Source organism: Calypte anna, chromosome 1, assembly GCF_003957555.1.
Source record: "Calypte anna isolate BGI_N300 chromosome 1, bCalAnn1_v1.p, whole genome shotgun sequence".
NCBI lineage: Eukaryota > Metazoa > Chordata > Aves > Apodiformes > Trochilidae > Calypte > Calypte anna.
This window is the reverse complement of record NC_044244.1, coordinates 131,871,750-131,894,854: the sequence shown is the minus strand read 5'-3', so window position 1 is coordinate 131,894,854 and position 23,105 is coordinate 131,871,750. Positions and strand designations below refer to the sequence as shown.

Here is a 23,105-nt window from a genome sequence, read left to right as displayed (position 1 = left end):
CTCCAATTACTCTCCACCATCAGGGAGTCATCTTCTAACAGCATGAACAGGAGGACTCTGAGGAACATCATGTCTTCATTACCTTACCTAACATCGATGGCTTTAATACACCCTAGACAACAAGACTTACATGAGGCTCTATTTTCATGCAGTGGAAGGCTCCCAGCCAGCTTGCTGAGGAAATGACGTGGCTGGTTTGCAGTCAGCAAAGATCTCAGTGATGGGCAGCCCAGTCTCAGCAGCAGTGTGTGCTGAGCATCCTTGTACACACAGGCAGTGGAAAGACTCCCCACTCAAGTCTCAAAAGCACAACACAAGAAAAAGAAGACAGCACACCTGTTGCTTTTCTAGTCCAGAAGCAATGCCCATCTTTCCCTCCATAAGCACCCAAAAAGAACAATAAATTGCAGGTCTGGCCATTTTGGGGGCCAGATTAAACAATGTGAAAGAAGGAAGGGAAAAGAAAACAAGAGGTAAGGATAAAGAGCAATTGTAGCCCCATGCCCTTAGTAGTGGACAGCTTCACATGCTGTAGGAGGAAGCTAAGGCATATAGGAAACAGCTGAAAGACTGGACACTTTTCACAGTTTTATTCAAGCTAAGACAGATGAATGCCTGGCAAAAGCAGGTGCCACTGCCAGCCCTCCAAGCAGCAAGAAGGATGTGCAAAAAGTCCACGTTAACTTTGGGATGTCAGATGACAAGAGAAATGACAAGCAGTGAAGGAAAATAACAGTACCAGCTGCACAACTCATTGACATCAAGAGAGCAGCCACACTGTGACGGACTGCAGGAATACTGTATTTGATCATAAATCTATGATGAGGGTCACAATATTTGATCTTCAGGTACCATAGATGAGGCAATGCCTCTCACCCAAAGTTAGGCATCCCTGCTACCCAGCAGACACAACACCCCCCCTGCAAAACTGTAAGAGATCAGAGCAGGGAAATGTTTCTCTCCATCTGTCCATCAGCAACAGTGAACTTGCAGATTTCAACCTTGTTATTTGTGACGTTAGTAACAAAAATTGGAGAGCACATTTTGAGAGACAGATGGGTTTTAAACTAGCACAGCAGGCACCTACCAGACTCTGTTCAATGAGGAGGCAAAACAGGACAGCATTTCCCACTTCCCGCAAATTCTGGAAGCAGACAGTCTTCAGTTCTGCATATTCAACGATGTCCTTCAGCTGATGGTGAAAAAACTCCAGGATACCTGAAATCAAAAGAGAAGGGAAAAAGTTAAATATGAGCAGTCAGAACGAAATCTAGTGATTATCACACAGGGTACAACTATTACCTCAGGAAAGCAGACAAAAGATTCTGGTCATGTGGATAAGAGTCACATGGAATAGGATCAATTTTTCTGTCTCAAAAGCACACCAATTTTCTAACCAATTTACCAACTCAAGGGTTGCACTGCATATGCATAAATACAGTGTATCAGAGCACAAATAATGGAGGATGCAGGTTTAGAGTTCTGGTTCCACTTAAGAGCACAGAAGATTTTTTTTTTTTTACCTCTGGACGTGCAGCCTCCAGGAAACCAAAAGGATCAATAGATAAAAATTCAGAGGCTACTAAAGGTTAAGGCAGTGAGAGGTGTGCTGACCTTTTAACTGGATAAATCATGCAAAATGGAACACCTAGCTTCTCACTCCTGGCAAACAGAGCCAGTGTAAGAGGTAGGAAAATAATTTCCAGGAGGAGGAAATTCGCTCATTTGCTCTCATTTGCTGTCAGTCCTGCTCCAGCCTCTGTCACCAGGCTGCCATGTCCCCTGACATGTTCAGTCCACAGTGGTTATTCTCCAGGACAAGAGGGACAGGAAGAGGCAGAGTGCTAAAGACACAGGGAACAGAGGTGGTGCCAGACTCTGAGTCTGACAGTGCCACAGGCAGCCAAAGGTGATCTGCAACCCCACAAAACAATTAAATGCAGACATCCCAAGTCAAGCTCTGCTGGCAAGGGTACATCAGATCCTGCTGACAAGCACAGCGGGAATATTGTCTCTGTCAAATTTTTGCTAAAAGCTGTTAGAAACAGCTAAAACTATGCTTTTAAAAAGCATGCAGTTCACATAAATATGCATTTATCCACCAAATCTCTCCCAAACAATGGTGACATTTATTGCACTGGTGGATTTCCAGCTCCTTCACCCCCCTCCAGCTCCAGAAAGATTGCACACTTTCTTGGTTAGAGACAAGCCCAAGAGACTCCAGGCTTGACAGCTTCTGCAGAGACCTGACCTGGTCAGCACTGCAGAGGTTAAAGCCATGTGCAGGATGGGAGAGGAAGAACAGAGAACTACAGTAAGTCAGACACCTCTCTGGCTTTTTATAATGTAATTTTTGTCAGCATTTTTCTACCTGTCTGCACACACCTCTCTTAAAAAGCCACCAAAAACCTTGACTGATGACAAAAGTAAATACACCATGCAAAGCTTTCAAATCACACACTACATACTGCAGTTCATTTCCATTGCACTAAAATAAATAAGACTATTAAACCTTAACCCAGTCACATCTAAAGCAACTGGAAGGAGACAGGGAAAGAGCACAGATGCCCCTACCACCTTCCCATGTGTTCCTTAGACATAGGTGATGAGCACTTCCATGCAGGAGATCAGACTTTGGTATTTACCCAGCAAGGTAATGGCTGAGAGGAGAGCACAGAAATATAAAATCCAGTTTGGAGTGTATCTACAGCAGGGAAATCCCTCAAATTCAGCAAAGGAACTCAAGAACAGACAGTGAAGGAAGGACTGTACAGCTAACTCACACACTTCTACAGAAAGCCTCATGTCACTTAAACTAGCAAAACAAAGTAACAATGAAGTCCATGGTGAGAAGCTGCAGAGCTGGCTCTGTTATATTTCAAAGAACTGTTTGTCACTTGAAAGTTTCAGTTAAAGAGTGTTTCCACACATGATCAGTGGAGATACATTTCAGATCCAACTTTAGCAGTTTAGTGACTCAATAGAAAAACTGAGCTGAAAACCTATTGGAGAAAGGTCAGATGTAATGAGTGCTTGCTAAGCCTGATTTATTCAAAGGAAACACATTTATATCTAGCTAAAAAGAAAACCAGTAATGCCAGCCCATCACCAGCTTCTCTCTCCCCATAACAGGGGGCCATGTTATGAAAAAGCCCTGGAAAAGACTGTCAGCATCCATTCAATGATGGAGTATAAAAGGCCAATTGCAATTCCCAGGTCTTTAAGCAGCAGAGCACACTTGTGTTTGCTGTTTAAACACCTGAAATGAGATGCTGCATTGCTGAATACTGGAAATCCTATTTTTAAAGATAAGGCTGAAAAGTCTGATTGGTACTTGGAGTACTGCATCCAGCTCTGGAGCCCTCAATACAGGAAGAACATGGAGCTGATGGAATGGGTGCAGAGGAGGGCCACAATAACAATCAGAGCTCTGGAACACCTCTCCTGTGAAGACAGGCTGAGGGTCCTGGGGTTGTTCAGCCTGGAGAAAAGAAGGCTCTAGGGAGACCTACCAGCAACTTCCCAGTACCTGAAGGGGGCCACAGAAAGGCTGGAGAGGGACTGTTGGCAAGGGCCTGAAGTGATAGGACATGGGGCAATGGTTTTATCTGAGAGAAGAGAGATTAAGATTGGATGTTAGGAAAAAGTTCTTTACCACGAAAAATAGTGGAAAAATGGAAAAGGGAGGTAGTTGAAGCCTAATCCCTGGAGATATTGAAGGTGAAGCTTGATGAGGCTCTGGGCAACCTGATCTAGTTGAGGGTATCCCTGCTTACTGCAGAGGGGCTGGACCAGATGATCTCAGGAAGTCCCTTCCAACCCAAATTATTCTAAGATGTGTCAAAAATTTCTCAAAACAATTCTAATGCTTGGAAAAAAATGCAGTGAGGGCATTGAAGCAAGATTTACCGTAAACCTACAGTGTGTTTGATTTACATGCCCTAGTATTTTCTTTGTGGTTTTGTTGATAAAAGGGCTTTCTGGCCAAGCAACACAGGTGGTCTAAGGAACAACTGTAAGAAGTCAAGCCAGATACTTTCCTCACACCAAAGATTTCTGGAAAGTCCATTGAGTTAACCTGGACTTAGGTCCGTGCCATACAGGAAATCAAACCAGAACACATACCAATGCTTCTGGCTTTAGTGTACAAGGCATGTACACAGAGATTGGTGGTGAAGGGCCAGAAGGGTTGGAAGACTCCCAAAAACATGGTAACTGTAGACTTCACATAGTTACCATGGTGAGAAAGAATTATTCAGGCAAGTAAGATATTGGCAACAAGGACAGACATGGGGATGTTTTTTCCTTTATCTTGTACAACGAGTGTGGAGCAATTTGGTAGGAAATAGAAGCTGAGCAGGGCAGCAAGAATGATTCTGCTACTGCAACAAGGAAACAACCCCCAGTCATGGCAGGGTTGGAAAGGAGTGGGAGGGTTTGGGATCCCCTCAATTTCCCACCCAATCTATGGGTTCTCTGTGGAGTTTGGGAAGAGAGAGAGACTGGTGCCAGGAATGATGTTGAGAAAATTTTATCAGGCATACATGGGCAGCTCTGAAATGAAATCCTGAGAATAACCCCAGTCACCCAGAGCAAAAATAAAGAAGCAGGATGGCACAGAGAGAATGCAGAGGCAGCAGAGGGGACTGTGATGGGCAGCAAGGAAAGGTATTACTGAAACCCATACTGAAGTTGCAACTGAAAAAAAAGCAAGACAGTAAGTCCACCCAAAAGCAAAGAAGTCAGAAGTGTGAGGTTCATACCAGAAAAACTACATATTGTCTTTTACAGGCATTCCAGGTGACAAGGGTCCCTCTCAAAATCCTTACCACAGATCTTCATTTTTTCACTCAAAGTTGCAGTCTCCATCTACAGATGTATAAACACATTCACCTGGGCACATGTATTAATGAACAAATTGTGTCCTTATTTTGTATTTCTGACACCCAATATTAAGTATGCAGTTATTCCAATAGTTATTCCAAGCAGTGCATCAATGATGATTTCAGTGATGCACTACTTCCTTCTCATTTACCAGCAAAACAGACAAAAGTTCACAAAGCTACACATTTCTGTGTAGAACTGAAAATCTTTTCCATTTTTGATGGAATAGAAATGACACTGAAAGCACGATCTGCTCCCCAGTGGAGTCCTGTGGCAGAAATATATCATCATATTTTCATTATGTTTGAGCAATGGCATTCCTGATTACACTTGTACCATACAGTATACACAGAACTGCATTTTTATGAAAGACTCAGCCTGCCTACTGAAACCCTGGAAAATGAGCAAGTGTCTTAGGAAAGTTGATTTCACTTAACTGCATGCTACCTTGCTTCTTATTTTATATGTGGGTACAATTCAGAAGTTACTGAATTAGTTATATACACAAAGCATTTTTTAAGGCAAATGACTCTAAGAGTTTTTGCTCCTTCTCACCAAGAAATCAATTAATCAATCCCTCTGTTCCTGTGGATAGGATGATGTTAGGTGTCATAATAACTGATCTTATAATCCTAGTTTCTGATTTACACAGATCTCAACAAAAGCAAGGACTGTTGATATAAAATAGAACCAGTAAAATATAGAAGATTAATAAAGGATTAGGTTCCATCTCTGCTTCTACAATCCTATCTCAAAAGTAATCAAACAGCAGATGCAGAGTTTCAGGTGTACAGTCTGTACCAAAATTAATTTAGATCAAGTCAACACATGCAATGCAAAGCTGGTTGGATTTCTTCACTTTGGTCACCTTTCATTTTCTGTAAAACCATCTCAATTCACACCTACAGACTTCAATCCAACAAGTACCAGAGCTCGTAACAACTTTGGTACCTAAAAGATTAGGGTGAAAATTAGCTATTAAGTCTACAGATGAACTGCTAACAACAAACCAGATCTTGAATATAACTATTGGTCTAGTTGTGCTTTGGTTTATTTTCTGCAGAGTACTGACATGATTATTATAATGTAAAATCTGCTAATCTGCAACAGCAAAACCACTTTCAAGAAACTGGGTGCTGTAAGGACATTCAGCTTGTATTCACTGTCATGTAGACCTTCAAATACTAGCTACAAATATTTCTTTTGCTCATAAAAGACATTACTAACCCTGCATCTTAGCAGTTAAGCCACTATCGTCAACAGAAATGTTTGTGATGTTTAAGCATATAGATGAATCTGGGAATTAATGATCACTGAGCCTGCACACTGTGTTTATTGTGTGAGGAAGAAATATCTTGTGTTCAGTATATCTAACCAGTCCTTACAGCCCTTTTACAGTCATCTAGGTGATTTGGGTTGCACCCAAATTCTTATAAGCAGCCTGTGATACTCAACCAAACCTTTCTCCAGTATTCCAGGAAAAGCTATGAATAAATTCCTTACTATTCTTTCCCATGCCCCCACCAAAAAATGGACTTAATGTCCTAGTCATCCAAACTGAATCAAAAACCTGGCTCTTTGCCACGTCCCAGGGGATGCTTCCCCAGCCACTTCTGCACTCCATCACATTTCTTACCTCAGGCCAGCTCCCATTTCTCTTAGACCCTAGACCTGAAAAATTCCAGAAAAAAGCATGGTGGAAGACAGCTTTTTTGCCAGGTTGCTGTGCCAAAGGAGCTGAGAAGGTGTTTCCAGCTGGCAGCATGGGACACTGCAAGGCTTCCCCAAACTGCTACACAAACACGTGGGATTTCAAGAGATCATGGCCTGGAGTAATAGGTGGGTTTTCCCTGCATCAGCTCTGGGTGTTTTGTTTCTCTGTTATTTTTTCTTTGTTTGCTTGTTTAAAGAAATATAGGAATGCTATGCTTAGGAAAAAGACACAATTAGTCTATTTTCTCACCAAGTTTATACCTTGGCTAAATTCATTGATTTATTTTTTTTAAAAAAACAATCTTTCTTTTTGAGGGGTGATAAACCAGTGACAAAAAAAAAAAAAAGCTGCATCTAACAACAGAGCTGACAAATTACTTTCCTCACCATGTCCAATACCACTTCAAAGTGGCAGGACACAAAACACTTATCAAACACAGAAATGCCATATTCAAATACTAGAAAAACAGTGGAAGAAAACATTATCTCTAAGAAGAAATTTCACACTTAAACTCTTACAGGCCAATATTCATTTAAGAGCCTTAGCAACCTTAAAAGGTCCCTTTAAAAATCCTTATACTTAGTGTATTTTTAGACAAATATTTTTATGACTACAAGAGAGCAAGTTCCCCAGTGCTTTAGACTGTTCCTATGGAAACAAACCCATTGGCAAACAGGACAAGTCTGATGCCACTGTTTGTACCCTGCTCCTTTTAGCAGGAATAAATCACCATTTAGAAATCCACAAGTCTAGAGGGCTGATTATGTAGGGCTCAAGGAATTACAGAGTCCAAACAAAGCTCTCCATATGAAGTCTAAAGGCTATGAAATAGCTAACAGATCACTTACTGGGCATACTTAAATGACTTCGCATTGTGAGAATGGACTGGGGAAATCAATTCTGAATTGATAAATGCATGTTACATTAAGACAGATGAGAATCTATATATTCAGTCTGTAGAGGAGAATCACAGTTTTGGTCTGTATGTGTAGGTAGTGCTAATTATAAAGAAAGGATCCGTTATGAAGGAATAGAAGCAGCACGCAGACATACCCGGACTTGCTACTACAACTACTGCAGAAAGCTTTTGGAAGCAGAGGAGGGAACAGACAGCAGTTGGCACATGTATTTTCTGTATTCTTGTATTTTCTGTAGCAAACCAAGTAAACAAGGTGTGGCAGAGACTGCTACGGAGGAGAATTTAGCACAGAAATGAGAGGACGGGGACTCAAATCAATCATGATTTGAATCTGCCCTTTTACAATCTGGCAGCTCCTCTCAAGATGCCAGATGAGGGCTAAAATCTCCTGCACATACTCATTGCAGAGAACATTTTCCTTTGTCTGCCAGAGCTGCTGCAAGGACAGAGAGCTCAGTGATGGAGGAGTCAGAAAGCACAACTTGACTCTTCAGTGATGTGAGAGGGACATGTTGGGGCCCTGGGGCTTCCATGTGCTTTCTGTCTAGCAGCTTTAAAAAGCAAGCAGTGTGATAGTGCTATAAAGACTGCCATGGCCATTTCTTGGAAGAGACTCTCCAGGAAGATATTAAGTGTCCACTGCTAGAAATAGCTCAGAACAGGAAAAATACACTTGTCAAGACAAAACCTGCTGCAGTGAAGGAGCACAGAATCAGGTTGGGTTTTGAGATCCAATTCTAGTTGCTATGGTCTTCCAGCCAGAGTTACTCTGACCTCTCAGTTCAGTAAAGCATCTAAACACATGAGATTTCTCTTGTAAGAATAAAGATAAGGTCAAAGCAGTTTGTTATCTCCACAAAACAGTGAAGTGATAATTGCTTTAATCAATTCCATGAAGGCTACCATTGCACAAGTAAAGCTTTGCCTGTCCTATATGAGAGATTGCCCTTTAACCTCAAGAGGAGGTTTCTGCTTAAGTCCCTGGACATCTGCCAAATGCTCCTTACAGGTGAGCATTTCTGGCAATCAGCTATGAGCTTCCTCATGTCACCTGCAGCATTGCAGTCCCTGGTGATGCAAAACCATATTTGAGAATACCTACTGCTTGTGCGGTCAGATCTTAATGAGTGGCTAAAAACCTCAGATTATTTTTACACTGCTAACTACCATGATTCATCCATTTCTATGCTCCAGGGAGAAAAACAGGAAGGCAACACTTAGTAAGTCCTCGATTTCGTTTCGCATTGGTAACAAGCGTCAAGCAAGCGGTGGGAAGCAGAAAAAAACCCAACCTCATTCCACTTGGAGTGGCATTTAATAAACCTAAGAGACTCTGGAAAAATAAATATATACTCAGAAGGTGGGAGGCACATGGAAGTATTAATTTGTGTTAATTAGAAGTTGCGGAGGAGGAATATTTTGAAGGGGGGGGAGGAAGTAGTTTCAGAATTTCAGAGAACAATGTGATAAATACTAACTAACCAATTATTTCTCCAGAGTGGCAAGCAGCTTTCAAAGTCATTTCTTCTTCTGCACCTGTCACACCTCCTGTTAAGGGGCTAAGAAGCACCCCACACAAGCCCCAGACATAACTGTTCTGGCAGCATCAGTTTGCCTCTGAACAGTACCATTCCTCTTCTCTTACATTTGGTAAGGGCAAAGGAAAAGAGAATAGAGGCTTTTCCAGAGAATCAGGGTTATCTAAATCTAAAGTAGACATTTAAAAACAAAAGGTTTTAGACACTACCTTGCAGAGAGAAGAGCTCAACTTGCTTATGAGAAAGACTAGAAAAAGAAGCTGGTATTCTGAGTATCTTAGCTCAAGATCAATCATAAGGCTAACTATATACAGACTGTCATCCTTTTATTTGCTCTAAGCATAGAAGTCTTACAACCTTAGTGAATACTTTCAGAAAGTCCAATATTCATTGAATCTTGTTACAAAAGAAAAAAAAATACTAAGTGCTGATTACTGGGAGAGAGAAGAGAGGTGCAACATGATCCAGAAGACAACGTTAGTATAATCTTATTAAGGCTATGATGGTAACACCAGAAATGAACTAACCTGGAGAACCATACTCATGTCTTGGTAACCTACAGATCTTGGGCATCACTTCCATTAGGGTCTTGACATACTGAAGAATAGTCCCTTGTAACTAAAAGAAAACAGATGTGAACATGTCAGTGTTACTGAGTTAAAAAAACTTTAAAACAAACTATATTCAAACTACAAATGAACCGACAAAGCTCTAAAAATCTTGCATTTAATTCTGTCAGTCATTTTTAAAAAGGCAACTTCTTTGAAGGAATACAGTTGCACTTTCCTTTATGTGGCATTAGCCACTTTTTGCTACAAGAAGAGTGGCACAATAGCTAAGGCCAGGAAGGTAAAAACCAGGAAATCATGTTGCTCACTTGCAGACTGTCTCCATTATCTAACTTTTAGATTTTTGGTTAAAAAAAGTTGCATTTGAATGCCTTCAAAAGCAACAATCAAAAACAGCACCAGTTAAAACAAAGACCCAGCCTACAGTCAGTCCGCTTTCCTCCCATTAGACACCCATCTCATACCTGTCTCCCTACCTTTGAGCATTAGCATCAGGTATCAGCAGGATACCACCCCCCAGGCCATTTGACCTCCTTTATACATGTACATTCAGTGCTACCTTTAATGAAATGAGATGATTTACCACCTGAAGAAATACTTAAAAAAAGTAAATCCTCCCCCCCAAACCCAACATTTGAGCCCAAACCACACAAAAAAATTTGTATTTTCCTCTTTTCCTGAAGATCAGACCACAGTACCTCTTCAGAGTCCAACCTTGTAGAACATCAAAACCCACTTAGAACACTGGGAGAATTACTTTAGTGTGCCAAGTGTCTGAAGTGAGATTATGAAAACTACAGCTATCCCCAGCTCCAGTTGGGTTATTTTGGCAGCATGCTCCTTAGTTAGAGGCAACAGGGACAGGGTGGAAAAGACCAATTCTTTGGCCTAAGCTTAACTGCAATGTATTATGACTGTATAGAGATACTGATAATACAGAGAACAGCCAGCCCCTCAAACCTCCTCCTAGTTACAGAAAAGGTCCTTTGCAATACAAGACAGGCAGGCTGTATGGATAACTTCTTCAACAGCTGGTCTGAGCACTCTTCTAAATAGGCTTGATGCTATCCATTGCTAGATCAAGCACAGAGATTAAACCTCCCTTGCGTCACCTGTCAGTGATGTTATTAAGGAAAGCCCTGAAGTTAAGCAAGGCAGAAAGCACACTAAAGCTGTTCTCAAAAAAATACAGAAAAAGAGAATTTACAGTGTAACTTTTAAGAGTAAATCAACTAATTTGAAATGTCTGTATTTTTCCAGAGTTTACCTGGACCTAAACAGCATGGGTCTCCATAAATTAAACTAATCTCCAATGCAGAACCCAACTGTTCAGGCTACCAAGGCACATCATTGCTTTTACAGGACACTGAGTACTTTCAAACACAGCTTATACTGAACTTCAGTGCAAGCAACATTTTGATTGTTTATCTGAGATATTTCTTTCTTTTTTTTCCTTGACACACTTCCTATCAGAAGCCATTTGCAACAGCAGAAAATTAAAGATAACTGGTATACCAGGCTCTTGACAACTTTCAGCAACTCCTCCATCACCACGGCAATACCCTGATACCCAAGAAGTCTACAGATTACTTTAAAGTGAGGGGGACCAACAAAATTCCTGTAGTTGCTGTAGATGCTGGAATATGCCAGATTCAGTGCCTAAAATGAGAGAACAGATAGGATTAATGACAATTTCAGTTGACTGCATCTGTATAATAATCTCATTTAAACCACATTTAAAAGCATGTTGAAAAGAGAAACTTTTTATTTCATGATCTCTTCAGAAAGTTAAAATACAAAGCTTCCCTTCTTTAAATCAGGAACCCTAACCAAAAAGTCTGGATTAGCAAGAAAAAACTAAAAATTTTTCACCATAATATACTTTCACCATACATACCATACACTTACCGTATATAAAGCCATGAACATTTCCTGGCTAAAAGGATAAAAGGTATAAAAGGATAAAAGTAGTCAATGCCACTGTTCAGAACCCTGAGTTTAAAGCTCAGCTTCTTTTCCTGTCATCCATTTTATGTACAAAACATATTGAAAGAAGTTACTTCAATTTTCAGTTCTTAATAGCTCTTTTATGTCTCTGAGGACTCAATTACAAAAAAAACCTCAAAAAACAAAAAAAGCCCCCAGCCTTCTGCAGTTCCTGCTCTCTATGACTAATTAGTAAGGATCTCTCTTTCTCAAGTCTCTTAGCTGTACACAAAATTGAAGCAAATCTACATCTGGGATGTAACCTCATGGAAATTATTCCAGAGTTCCACAAATAGGATCAGGAGCTTTGCCATATTAACTACCATTTCTTCAAAGCAAATACAATAGCACAGACTGATCCTGTGCAGGCATTTAGGAACTGTGTGCTGAAGCCATGCATTAAAGGGGAGTTAGCTAACTTAACATCCTCCACTTCTGTATGTGGGTTGTTCTCCTAATCACCCAAAATACAGTTTTAAAAGGGAACCTTGGCAACGTTTCATGCAGGGGATTCCGCTGTGTTTCCTTTTCTGCAGCATTCACTCTCTCATACATGTACAAAAGACAGCACACTCTTATACTTTAAACTCCACACACACATCAGCTGTAACACAATTTTTTTCTTCACCAGCATCCAGGAAGAACACTGACCTTCCCTCCAACACAGATCCTGCCCCACTTAGCCCTGCCAGTCAATACCAAATCCTATAGAACATGGTACTGCACAAAAAACCTACTAGGAATTCAAGTCATGAAATTCTACCAAGTCCTTAGAGGATTTTAGACTCATAAAAGAAAAGGGCTTGCAAATCATCTTTAGAAGAGTTCAGGATAGAAGATACACATTTTTATTTGTCTTGTACATCTACATACCAGTTTCCAACATGTTTTAAACCGTGAACTTGGAAATGTAAAAATAGGGTTCTGACATATAATGAATGCAAATTTGGCAACAGGCCAAGACTTCTCAGCCTCATTTTGTGGGGCCAAAAATTGTTGCATTATGAAAGAAATACCCAAAAGCACCAGGTCAGAAGAGAATATCTAGGTCATAACAAGAGAGAAATAGAGATCCAAAAACAACCTGCTGAATCAGAAAACTCCTGACCTTGATGAGAAACTTTGCATGTGTTATTAAAACACACACAGAGAGAAAATAACTTAATTTTTCCGGTGTTTCAACAACACAGGCAGTGGTAACTAGAAATTTATTTCTGCAATGTGAAAATTCAAGGAGTTGCCAATACTGAAATGTACTCAAAGGTTTAGTTGTATTTCTTAAGTGCCTGAATCTCTGTCTGCATCTGTGTAAAATGTGTCCAAACTATTTATTTCACCTATAAAGCAAGAAGAATTTTACTCCACCAGTCAAAGCACTTTAATGCCATGAGGTTAAGGGGAGCGAACTCCTGTTCACATAGCACATATTTGTCATAGAAAAGCATGCCATAAAAACATGATTTTAATATGTAAAAACTAACTACAATTACAACATGTAAAAAATATTCTACAATAAGAAGCCAGTCGACCTAAAAGTGTATCTAAATACCTTTCTTTAACATAACCCTCACCGGGAAGCACCTAAAATGGTCCACCTGTAGATGATGGATTAGAGAAGCTTTATGAACTGTGACAAGGGATTTAGAAAATACCATCACACATCACAGCTGCTACCCCCCATGAAGCACAACACCATAAAAATCCTTCAGGAAGGAGCCACTAACATAGTTGGGGGGAGGAGAAGAAGCAACGAGAGAGGGACCTCTTTCTTTTTCTTTTATTATTATTATTTTTTTTTCTTTTTCTTTTTTGGTGTTTTGTTGTGTTTTTTTTTCTTTAGGTATGCTTGCTCCCTCCCCTACTTAAATTAAAAAAAGGGGGGGGAGAGAGTTGCTAGTTGCTGATGTCATCAAAGTGCTCACATTAATCACTCACACGGCATCACTGGTACAGGCACAAGAGCATATAATAGGGATGTTCTGGCAGTACACTGTCCAAGGGGAAGCAAGCAAGAGAGGAGGGGGGGGGGAAAAAGACATTTTTTTTTTCTCCTGCATGTTCTTTGAAAAGCAAGGCAACAACACCTTTAGAGAAGATGTGCTCTTGCGTGAATTTAAGTGAAAGAGACAAAGAAACCATGCCACCAGCAGCCACGGAGGGAAAAAACTGAAAGCACCAAGCAATGAGAATCCAGTCCAGGGATTCTGAGGGGAAGAAAAAAGCAAACTGGCAAACAGGGATCAGGCAGGAGGTAACTCATGTGAGGAAGAACACAGCGTTTGTATTATTTTCACAGCAGCATCACTGTATGAACATTCCATTCTGAAATTTTCATCAGGAAGTGAAGGTAAGTACTGACTCCATAATCTATAAAACATCAAAAAGGTTTTCCAGATATTTACAAGCCAGTAATTATGTGTCTTCTAATAACCGATGTTTTGTAACAATAGAAATGTATTATTGATCTGTAATTTAAATCCAAACATTATACTTAAAAAATGCTCTAAGGATAAAACTATTGCTTCTAAACTGTATTAGGAAGTATTCCATAAAAGATAAATTATAATTTTAAATACTTGGGAACTACCAGATAGAGAGAGGACAAGAGAGCAAATAAAAGCTCTAATCTTACTAATGCTCCTGATTTTAATATTTGCAGAAGTTGAGTAGATGCCAAAACATGTCTGTCTGATAATAAGTTTACTTGATAGTAAACTCCCTTCTTTATATTGTTGCTGTACCAAAAAGGGTGCACTTGCCACAGGATTAGAACAGCAGCATCTACCCAGATCGGTAATTCCTACAGTTATACATTGTAATGAAAATAAACTTACATCTTCTTCTTCCCATTCCAAGTATAATCCAAAAGCCTCGAGCAACAATTTTCATACGTAACAGTCACAGAAATTTTTACTATTAATATAATCCAAAATCCCACTAAAATAATATATACTGCCAGCTTTCTTATCTAGTATAAAATGCAATAAAAGTATCACAGAATAATTTCAGAAGACTTCATGAGCAAATCTGACAGGCTTTCTACATCAAAAGAATTTTCAATAGCCAAATGTTATTTAGCCAGGAAACTTAACATCTGAAACCTGATCATAAAAAATAATTACTATTTTTTGTAATAAAGTCATAAACAATTAACACAATGTTACTGTCATGGGCATTGATGTGCATTAAAAAAGTAAAGAACTTTCACAGTGGAAAAAGCTTTCATGTTTGTCACTAGCAACTGACTATTAAACTGAGAGAGAGAATCTGAGGTAGATTCATTTTCAAAAGTTACTCTCCTCATAACAGTAAAAGCAAAAAGAAACCTGAAAAAATATGTATATACTGTCATATTTGTTTGTTATTAAAAGAAAACAATATTAATTGAGGTCTACCAATGCAGAAGCAAATGTTTTGTACTGAATGGAAGATACTATTTTAAAAAGTGTTTAGAAAACTGCAGATAATAGGTGCTTTCCTTATACCATTTAAAGTGGTAATTCAAACTCAGAATCTCAAAACATTGGCAGGTTTTCTAATGTTAATTTTACCTAGAGTATGGAATTGCATGCAATCACTAAACACATGAGAAAAGAGTATTTTCTTTTCTTTTCTTTTCTTTTTAAAAAAAGCAACATTATCTACCCAAAAGGTATGCTACAGTGAATACTTTGTTTCACACAAGCCTTGCTTGAGAAAGCTTTTCCAGAATGCTAACCAGCATCAAGACAAAATATTGTGACTCTGATGCCAGCAATGCAGTTGCTGCTCTAGCAGTGGCTATTCATGTGGTAACTCAAAAAAAAAAAAAAAAAAAAAAAAGAGTATCAGGGAATGAGAAATTAATTTAAAATTATATTGGAGACAAAATAATATCTGGTGTGTTTACACATAACATTTTTTTTTCAATTGACCATGACAGGCAAAAATCAAGACCTGTGGATGGTGGAGGAATTTATCTCTCAAGATCAACTCCTGCCCCATCTTACTTGCCACTTAACATAAGGAAATCCATTGCTCACAAAAGCAAGATTTGAAATTACCAAAACCACTAAATACATAAAATAAAATGCAAGATGCTCAGACTTAGAGAGGAAAGCAAATGCTGAATTCCTTTTCATAGAAAACAAAACTCCCCAAACCCCACTTATCAACACACTCACTGGGCAAGTACTTTGGATGACAGGTAGTTAATTAGCTGGGTAGTCAATCTGTCAGTTTTTTAGTTTAATGCTAAACTATGAAGTGTTTAAATTTAGTTTAGAATTCAATGCCACTTTTTTCCCTGAGAGTTAGATTCATATCATAAAATTATGTTAAATAGTATGCTTTTCTTCTTGATTAGAAATGTTTGTTCTATTAAAAAGAATACTCCAGCATTGTTCCAAAGGAGTGAGGCATTTACAAATGCAGCAGTGTAAATTTCTGATCATTTTCTTTTCCCTGTGGGCTTGATGGATATTTCAGAAGCGCAAAGCATATTCACCTCTTCCTCTTTAAGAGTCTTGAATTCTTATTTCCCTTAACATTTTTGAACTACTAATCACTAAAGACAAAAACATCCAAAGTTCTTCTTCTAGGGTCTGTCCCAAACACAAGTAGCATGCATACCAAAACTGAAATAGAGGTGAATTTTGAATGGGATGCTGAGGGCTGGTGGCCCCTTGCACCCTGATGCGAGTGCACAGTCATCTGAATAAAAAAAGCCTGTGAAAGGAACTGGTTCCCCAGCCCTTGTCTCATGGAAACAAGATGCAACTGATCACCTGGATCAGAAGGCAAAACCTCGGGCTGAATTCTTATAAGCATATATCTAGTCTTTCTCTGGGGAAAAAAGGTACAGTTTAAAATTCTCCAAACTTCATGAACTGTCAGCTCTCACTTTGACACACTATTACCACAGCATAGTAGCCTAATAAACTCCTTTCCTAAATTACAGAGCACTACAATTAGGATCCACACGACGTCCCCAGTGCTGCAGCTTCTCAGCTACCTCCCTGGGAAACAAACATCTTCCCTCTCCAGAGAGAGGCCAACATCGTGAGAGAAAAAAAACGCCTGAAAAACATCCCAATGGGAATAACTGTCCAAAACATCACAGGAAACACAGCAATGGTCATTTGGCCAAAAATGGCCAGTTGTACCGACAGCTTTTACAGCGTCATGTACCACCCTAACTGGAACAGGAACCTATCGAGTTACTCGAGAAAAAACTTCCAGAAGGAAGAGAGGGTACCCACCAGTCGCTCCTCCTTTGTTGTTGAAAACCTAACCCCACTAACAACATACATCATGTGCGTGACCTGCCAGTCTGCCAACCCCTCCAGTGACCAGTGCAGAGTTTTTAACACCCTGGAACAAGACCTGGCATCCAAAAGCAACACCAAGAAAGAGCTGGCACTGGGCATCTGGCTCACCAGCAGCGTCCTGCTCCTCATCATTGCAGCTATCCTCCTCTACGGCTGCCTGCACCTCTATTGCCGCAGGAGACGAGAGCGTCTGCAAGGGCAAAACGAGACCTCTGAACAAGACCATGGGAAGGCATGGCCCAAAAGTGTGGTGCCCACCTCAGGGCAGCTTGGCAGGCAGAGCCAAGTGATGCAGGACAGCGAAGAAAAGCATCCAGGTGGCATCCAGCTGGCCACAATCATAGAGAATCCCTCAGCATGCAAGGAGCCCATCATGCCGAAATCCAAAAGCTGGCAACAAGCACCAACAACAAGACAGTGCTCTGCTGTAAATTAGAATCCTCTTATCAGGAGGCAGATTTTCACTACACACAACATCCCAGCTGCTTCAAATGCAGTCTGTACATTGTCAAGGCTCAAAACCAGGAGCTGCCACTGCTCACCACAGCGCTCCTGGCTGTACCTCTGGTGTCACATCATTTCCCAACAGAGACAATGGCTCAGATTCCCAAGAAGTGAGCACTTCAGCCACACTCCATTCTTTTAAAAGTGAAGCATGTAGCAAGTAATCACTTGACATTTTTAGGGGATTTTCTGGTTGATTTTTAGTCTAAATCATCAAACAAATAGAAAAATTAATAAAAAGTGACAAAGAGATTTTTTCTTTTTTCTTCTAGAATAAATTAGAACTGAGCAGGCATTCAGCAGCCAAGATGGCAACCCAGACTGCTACACTACAGGTAACTGGAACACACACCCTGAGTAGAGTGGTTTGTCAGTGTTTTATCCCAACATCCCCAATGCTTCTCAAACTGCACACTACAAACTACAGCACTCAGACTTTGCTCTTCACTGACCATGGTGCTCACCAGAGCTGCCATGTGAATGCTGTCACTCTCAGCATCTAAACTAAACTCACCTGGATTTTAATGGAATACATTTGCCACCTGTCTTTGAAATTTCCCCTTTGTCTAAAAACATAAGAAAGATAGTGACTCTGTAAGGACACTTCTAGCAAAACTGAAGAAATACCCTGGTTTATTGCATTTTGGACTCTTCTGCACAAGCTACCACAAGTCACCTTCTGCACCCGCCACACGCTACCTTCTAACTATGAGCAAGTGACTCCCTGTAGAAGAAAGAGTTCACAGAGATAACTCTTGGACCTTCCTTCTCCCCTTCCCATTCAGTTTTAACGATAAAACTCATTCACCAACTGCAAATTTCTACCAGCCAGAGAGTACATTTTGTGTAACCAAGGGGCAAGGAAGTGAAAATGTGCCAAAACACATTTTATTTTTGTAACAATTAAATCCGCTGATTATCTCACTCTGCCTTGAACTTCATGGCAAAGTGCCAAGAGAGGCCCTTCGGACAGAAATCTGTTCACCCTCACAACACAGCACAAACTGTCTGGGTTATGTGTAATAAGTCACCCTGTTTTAAATCTGTTAAGTGCATTTGTCTTTCATAAAAACATAATAAATCTTACTGTTGCTGTACAACACGGTGTATCTGCAAAAATAAGGTAATACACTGTGACTGCAGGCATTCTAAACTGCTCTTAAACAGGAATGTAGGCACCAAGTCAGCTCTTGTTGACACAGCTCAGTCGTATCAGTAAAGGCTGGAGAACTGCTGCCACCCCTCTCCACTGTGCCCCGGGGTACAAGTCTGGCAAGAGAGCACCCACCAAACATCTCACAGCAGGCAGTGGGTCTCTTCAGCTCCCATATTTTGACAACATTTCCCACAACTTGTGAAAGACGTCAGCTCTCACATTGGTAGGAAGACATGAGCTGGCAGAAGCTTGATGTGTTGTCTTTGCTTTTTTACTCCTAGAAATAGCTATGACACACAGAAATGTGTGCTGAATGGGGGCAAGTTATTACTTTTAGAAAACACTTCAAAAGGCGTCTTTATTGTGTTGAGTTAGAAATGATGTGTTCTTCACCCCCTACATAGCATTTCCTCCAGCTGACGTGTTTTTCTTTGTCTTATACACCAGTCTTAAATAAACTGTGAAGATGACAACAGTTTACTGCTGTTTAAAAGGAAGGTGTTTCATGAAACAGACACTGAAAGCTCTCTTCAGAGCATGAAGCCAACACTACAGGTTTACTGCCAAAAACGGGTGGCTGAGTAGCAGGGACAGAATAAAATGTTTTTAAATGATCTTGTAATCACATTGAGGCTAACACTTATCTGACTAGGATTTCACCAAAGAGGCAAAAGATGATTTTAATGTTAAAGGGATGGAGCCAAGACACATACATGCTCATCTCTGCCAGTATCTAGGGCCCCTGAAAGCCTGTTTAATTCTCTGAATCTTTTAAATGTAGGTTTTAAGGCAGTCCAATACACATATTTACATTCATATATAAGCTCTACACACATGTTTATACTATACTGAGAAAAAGGAGCAGTTTAGTCTGAAAGCAGTTTTGAGGCAACTCACCTTGTGAATTTTGTTATTTATACACAAACACAAATATACAAAAAGGCACACATACATCAGATTGGGGAGGCAAAGAGCTACCATGGAAATACACCCAAGTATTTGGCAAAGTTAATTTCAAATCCCCAGAAGAAACTCTTTCGTGTATGTAGATCATTAAGTATTTTATGCATCCGACCCATATTGCTGAATTTCAATCTGCTAATGTTCATTTAATTAATACAACACTTGTTTCAACTGAGTAAAGGGATTTCAATGACCACGCTCAATGACATTTTAAAATACTCCAGCTCATTTAAAAGGCTGTTGAGCTTTTTGCAGGTCAGTTCCTCACCACCCAACAGCTCTGCTCTCATGTCAGACAGGAGAAGAAAGTTGTATCTGTGGGTTTCGGTTTTCCTAATTTGAGGAATATACCACTCAGAAAAATTTAGATGTGACAGAGAACGTGAACACAACTGTCTATGCTACACATCAATACAGACAAAATGCTTTGGTCCATTTTGAAATATCTGAGAATATGTAAACACTTTTGAGAGCAAAACTAAAAATTTATTTAATTACTCATATGCAAGAACACTGCTCATGCAAAGCTTCTGCACAGGAGGTGTTTAGCCAATACAGTCCAATAGTGGCACATGTATCTCCTACTTACACATATAAATGCACAGGAAACCACATGAAAAGAGAAACATTATGCATTGCTTGGAAAAAAAAAATCTTCAAAAACCCAAACCTAACAAACAAGTCCAATAAGGAAAATAAAAACTTATATTCCTTGGCTATATGCTCAAAGTACTCACCTGAATATCTTGAATACATCAAAAACTCAAAAACGACAATAAAGCAAAAAAATAAATAGCTGCTCCATCACTAGTCACTCAGGAACAGTTTAACAATATATCTATTAAAGGACCCAAACGAGGAAGTGCTCTGTGAAAAGCCTGGCTATATAATACACAGGATAATATAATGCAATTATACCACATGTGGCCTCTTTCACATAAGATCTCCTATCTGTTCCTTGCTATATAAAGAATATTTATTCTCCTAAAACTCCATTCAGATATCCTCAATTCCCAAATACATTTAAGAATAAAAATAAACTCTTAGAAAAACCTAAAACTACAGAGTCAGGAATATTTGCTACTACAGATATAGCTAGTTATGAAATTTGCTTTAAAAAGGCTTCTAAAAGCCCCCTTGATTGCTCCTGCTCATATGGAAAAATAACCAGTTCTCTGAAAATCTATAGCTCTCAAAGCAAAGATTACTAAACTCATTTTAATAATGTAACCTGACTGATAAAAAAGGTTCACCCCTTAATCCTCTGTCACTCACCCCACTGTATCATCACTTAGATAAATTAAGTTAGCCTTCTCTACTACATTCACAGGGGCTTTTGCTCTTTATACTGCATCTGGTGAATTCCTAAAATAGTAAGGAACACAATAACTCTAATGTAAGAAAATCCCACTTTCCTATCATTTACTGGTCCCTGTGGGAGAACAATTACATAAAACATTGTTCAGAGCACCAGACAGTCAGCTGTTACATTCCACATTAAAGTTACATGAATCCTTTTCTAACTCCTCTACATTTTCAAAGCATGACAGTTTTACAATTGCAGTAGATACAATAGGACTGCAATTCAAAACTCCTGAGCTATCTCTCCAGCTCTCAAAAAGTAGCTGGCTGGGCAAATCACTTTACAGAGACTGCATCATATAACTAAGACACGGTGTGCTGAAACAGTAAGACAGTGACACTATGCTCATGTTTAAGGATGAGCTAGATAATGGAAATAGCAAGACAGGCAACTAACACATTGCACTTGTATAAATTACAAGGATAACTGAGTACATAAATTTTAAATTATGCTGCTTTAAAAAATAATAATAATTTAAGCCGTTTGGCATCTGATAGCTTAGAATGGTCAGAACTATTCATTTTAAGTCAGATAACATCTGAAGCAGTTTTTCCTGTCTGTTCCCTTTTCTCCTGCCATCACAGTCTCCATCATTGTAACGAGGGAGCAGCTGCACCCAAGATGGGCTCTTATTCTCACTTCACCAGATGACTAATTAATCTTTCCTTTGGGTCTGCTCTACTACTATAAGCAACTGTGCAATGCAAGGTGGTTCAGAAAAGTACTTATTTTTAGCTGTGTCAGATGAGACTAACCATCAGACTCATAATTTTCACTTTGGCTGAAACATGCAGTGGGCTTCCCCACAAAGCCTGAAAAAGGCATGCGCTGAATTTAAAATATTCACAATATGTATCTGAGTCCATTTTTAATGACTTTCATATCCCATAATTTATTCAATTAAAAAAGACACCTTTAAACATTAGCAAACCATAAATATAAATGGAATTAAATCCAACCTTCGATCCATAGAGATACTGTGGCTGTGCATTAGGCTGCTTATCTCTCTGAAACTCCTGAGAAAATGGTAGCACAGTCCGAACAAATCTATAAAAACAAAATAAAGCATTCATTAATTATACTTAGGTTGGCAGGTATGCATTTAATGTGTCTTACTCTATAATACTACTTTTGTCTACATTCAAAATCAAAGGCAGACCGATAGCCTTTAAGCCCAAGTTGAAACCAAGGAAACACACAGCCTGCATTGCCTAAAAGCCTGGACACAAATTATAATGCAATGCTCCATCACTTACCAGGACTTTGCAATTCCATCAGTGTGCAAGGTCCCAAAATATTTCCCACTTCTAACTCTAGCCTGGCCCAGTAAAAAGAGAAGCAACAAACCAAGCAGCAATAGCCTTTTACAGAGCTTTGGTCATGTTTTAGTGCAAGCAGGTACCACTACAAACCATGTTTAGCTTTATCTTCATACATTATTAAGAGAATGACAAGAGAACTACAAAGCCATGGAGTACTGCAAAACAGAGGATCAAACAGGACACTCCAAACTGGGAGCCCTGGAGTCTGAAGAGCCATGGGCAGAGCCTTGCAGGCACAAGTCCTCTCATGAACAGGCAGCACAGACCCACTCCTGATGTTGTTGCCTGTGAGCTGCAATGCACATTGAGCAGCACTGCAGTTTCATTGCAGGAAGAAGTTACCAGCACCTACAATTCTGATTTTCTAATTTCTGATTATCTTTATTTTACTAAGTAAAGTTACTGGTGCTAGCGGTTACAGGTTGAACGGCTACTTTATTTTTTAAAATGAGAAAACGGATTTCTTGGTAAACAGTGGAAAGCTGTATCTACACAGGAAAGTTGAAAAACAGCTATTTAAGAAATGTATACCTAATATTTGAATCAGATCAGGCTGTTCTGAGAGCTCAGTAAAATACATGTAGGAAAAAGTTTTAAGAAAGGAAGCTCGCAGCACATTATAAAGTCAGAAGATACAAGTGTATCATCATCTGGTTTTGTTTCAAATATGTTTGAATTTCTATCAACATACAAAATAAATTACTAATTAATGATTTTGCCTAGAAAGACAGAAATTCTATTTTAATACATCCATTTTCTAGCTGAAAAGAAAATCAACCATGCAAATAAAAATTGCTTCACCCAAGCATGAATAAATTGCACCATGTTACTTACAATTATTCCCACTGTGTTTTATTTGTGAGTAATCAGAATCATTC

At 39.4% G+C, this 23,105-nt stretch overlaps 2 protein-coding genes across 7 annotated transcripts in view; one reads left to right on the top strand and one right to left on the bottom strand.

Moving 5' to 3' along the window:
- CYFIP1 (cytoplasmic FMR1 interacting protein 1) overlaps positions 1-23,105 on the bottom strand; it is a 76,309-nt gene that overhangs the window by 6,269 nt on the left and 46,935 nt on the right. For all 6 annotated transcript variants that reach the window (XM_030469029.1, XM_030469024.1, XM_030469028.1 and 3 more), the window contains 4 exons: positions 21,865-21,952; positions 11,140-11,283; positions 9,583-9,673; positions 1,088-1,218 (listed from right to left, as the gene is read on the bottom strand). In XM_030469029.1, coding sequence (XP_030324889.1) covers positions 1,088-1,218; positions 9,583-9,673; positions 11,140-11,283; positions 21,865-21,952 — 454 coding nt within the window. The remainder of the gene's footprint in view (positions 1-1,087; positions 1,219-9,582; positions 9,674-11,139; positions 11,284-21,864; positions 21,953-23,105) is intronic.
- On the top strand, positions 16,684-17,355 carry FNDC9 (fibronectin type III domain containing 9). Its single transcript, XM_008498098.1, has one exon. It carries the CDS (start codon positions 16,684-16,686, stop codon positions 17,353-17,355), a length of 672 nt encoding a protein of 223 aa, XP_008496320.1.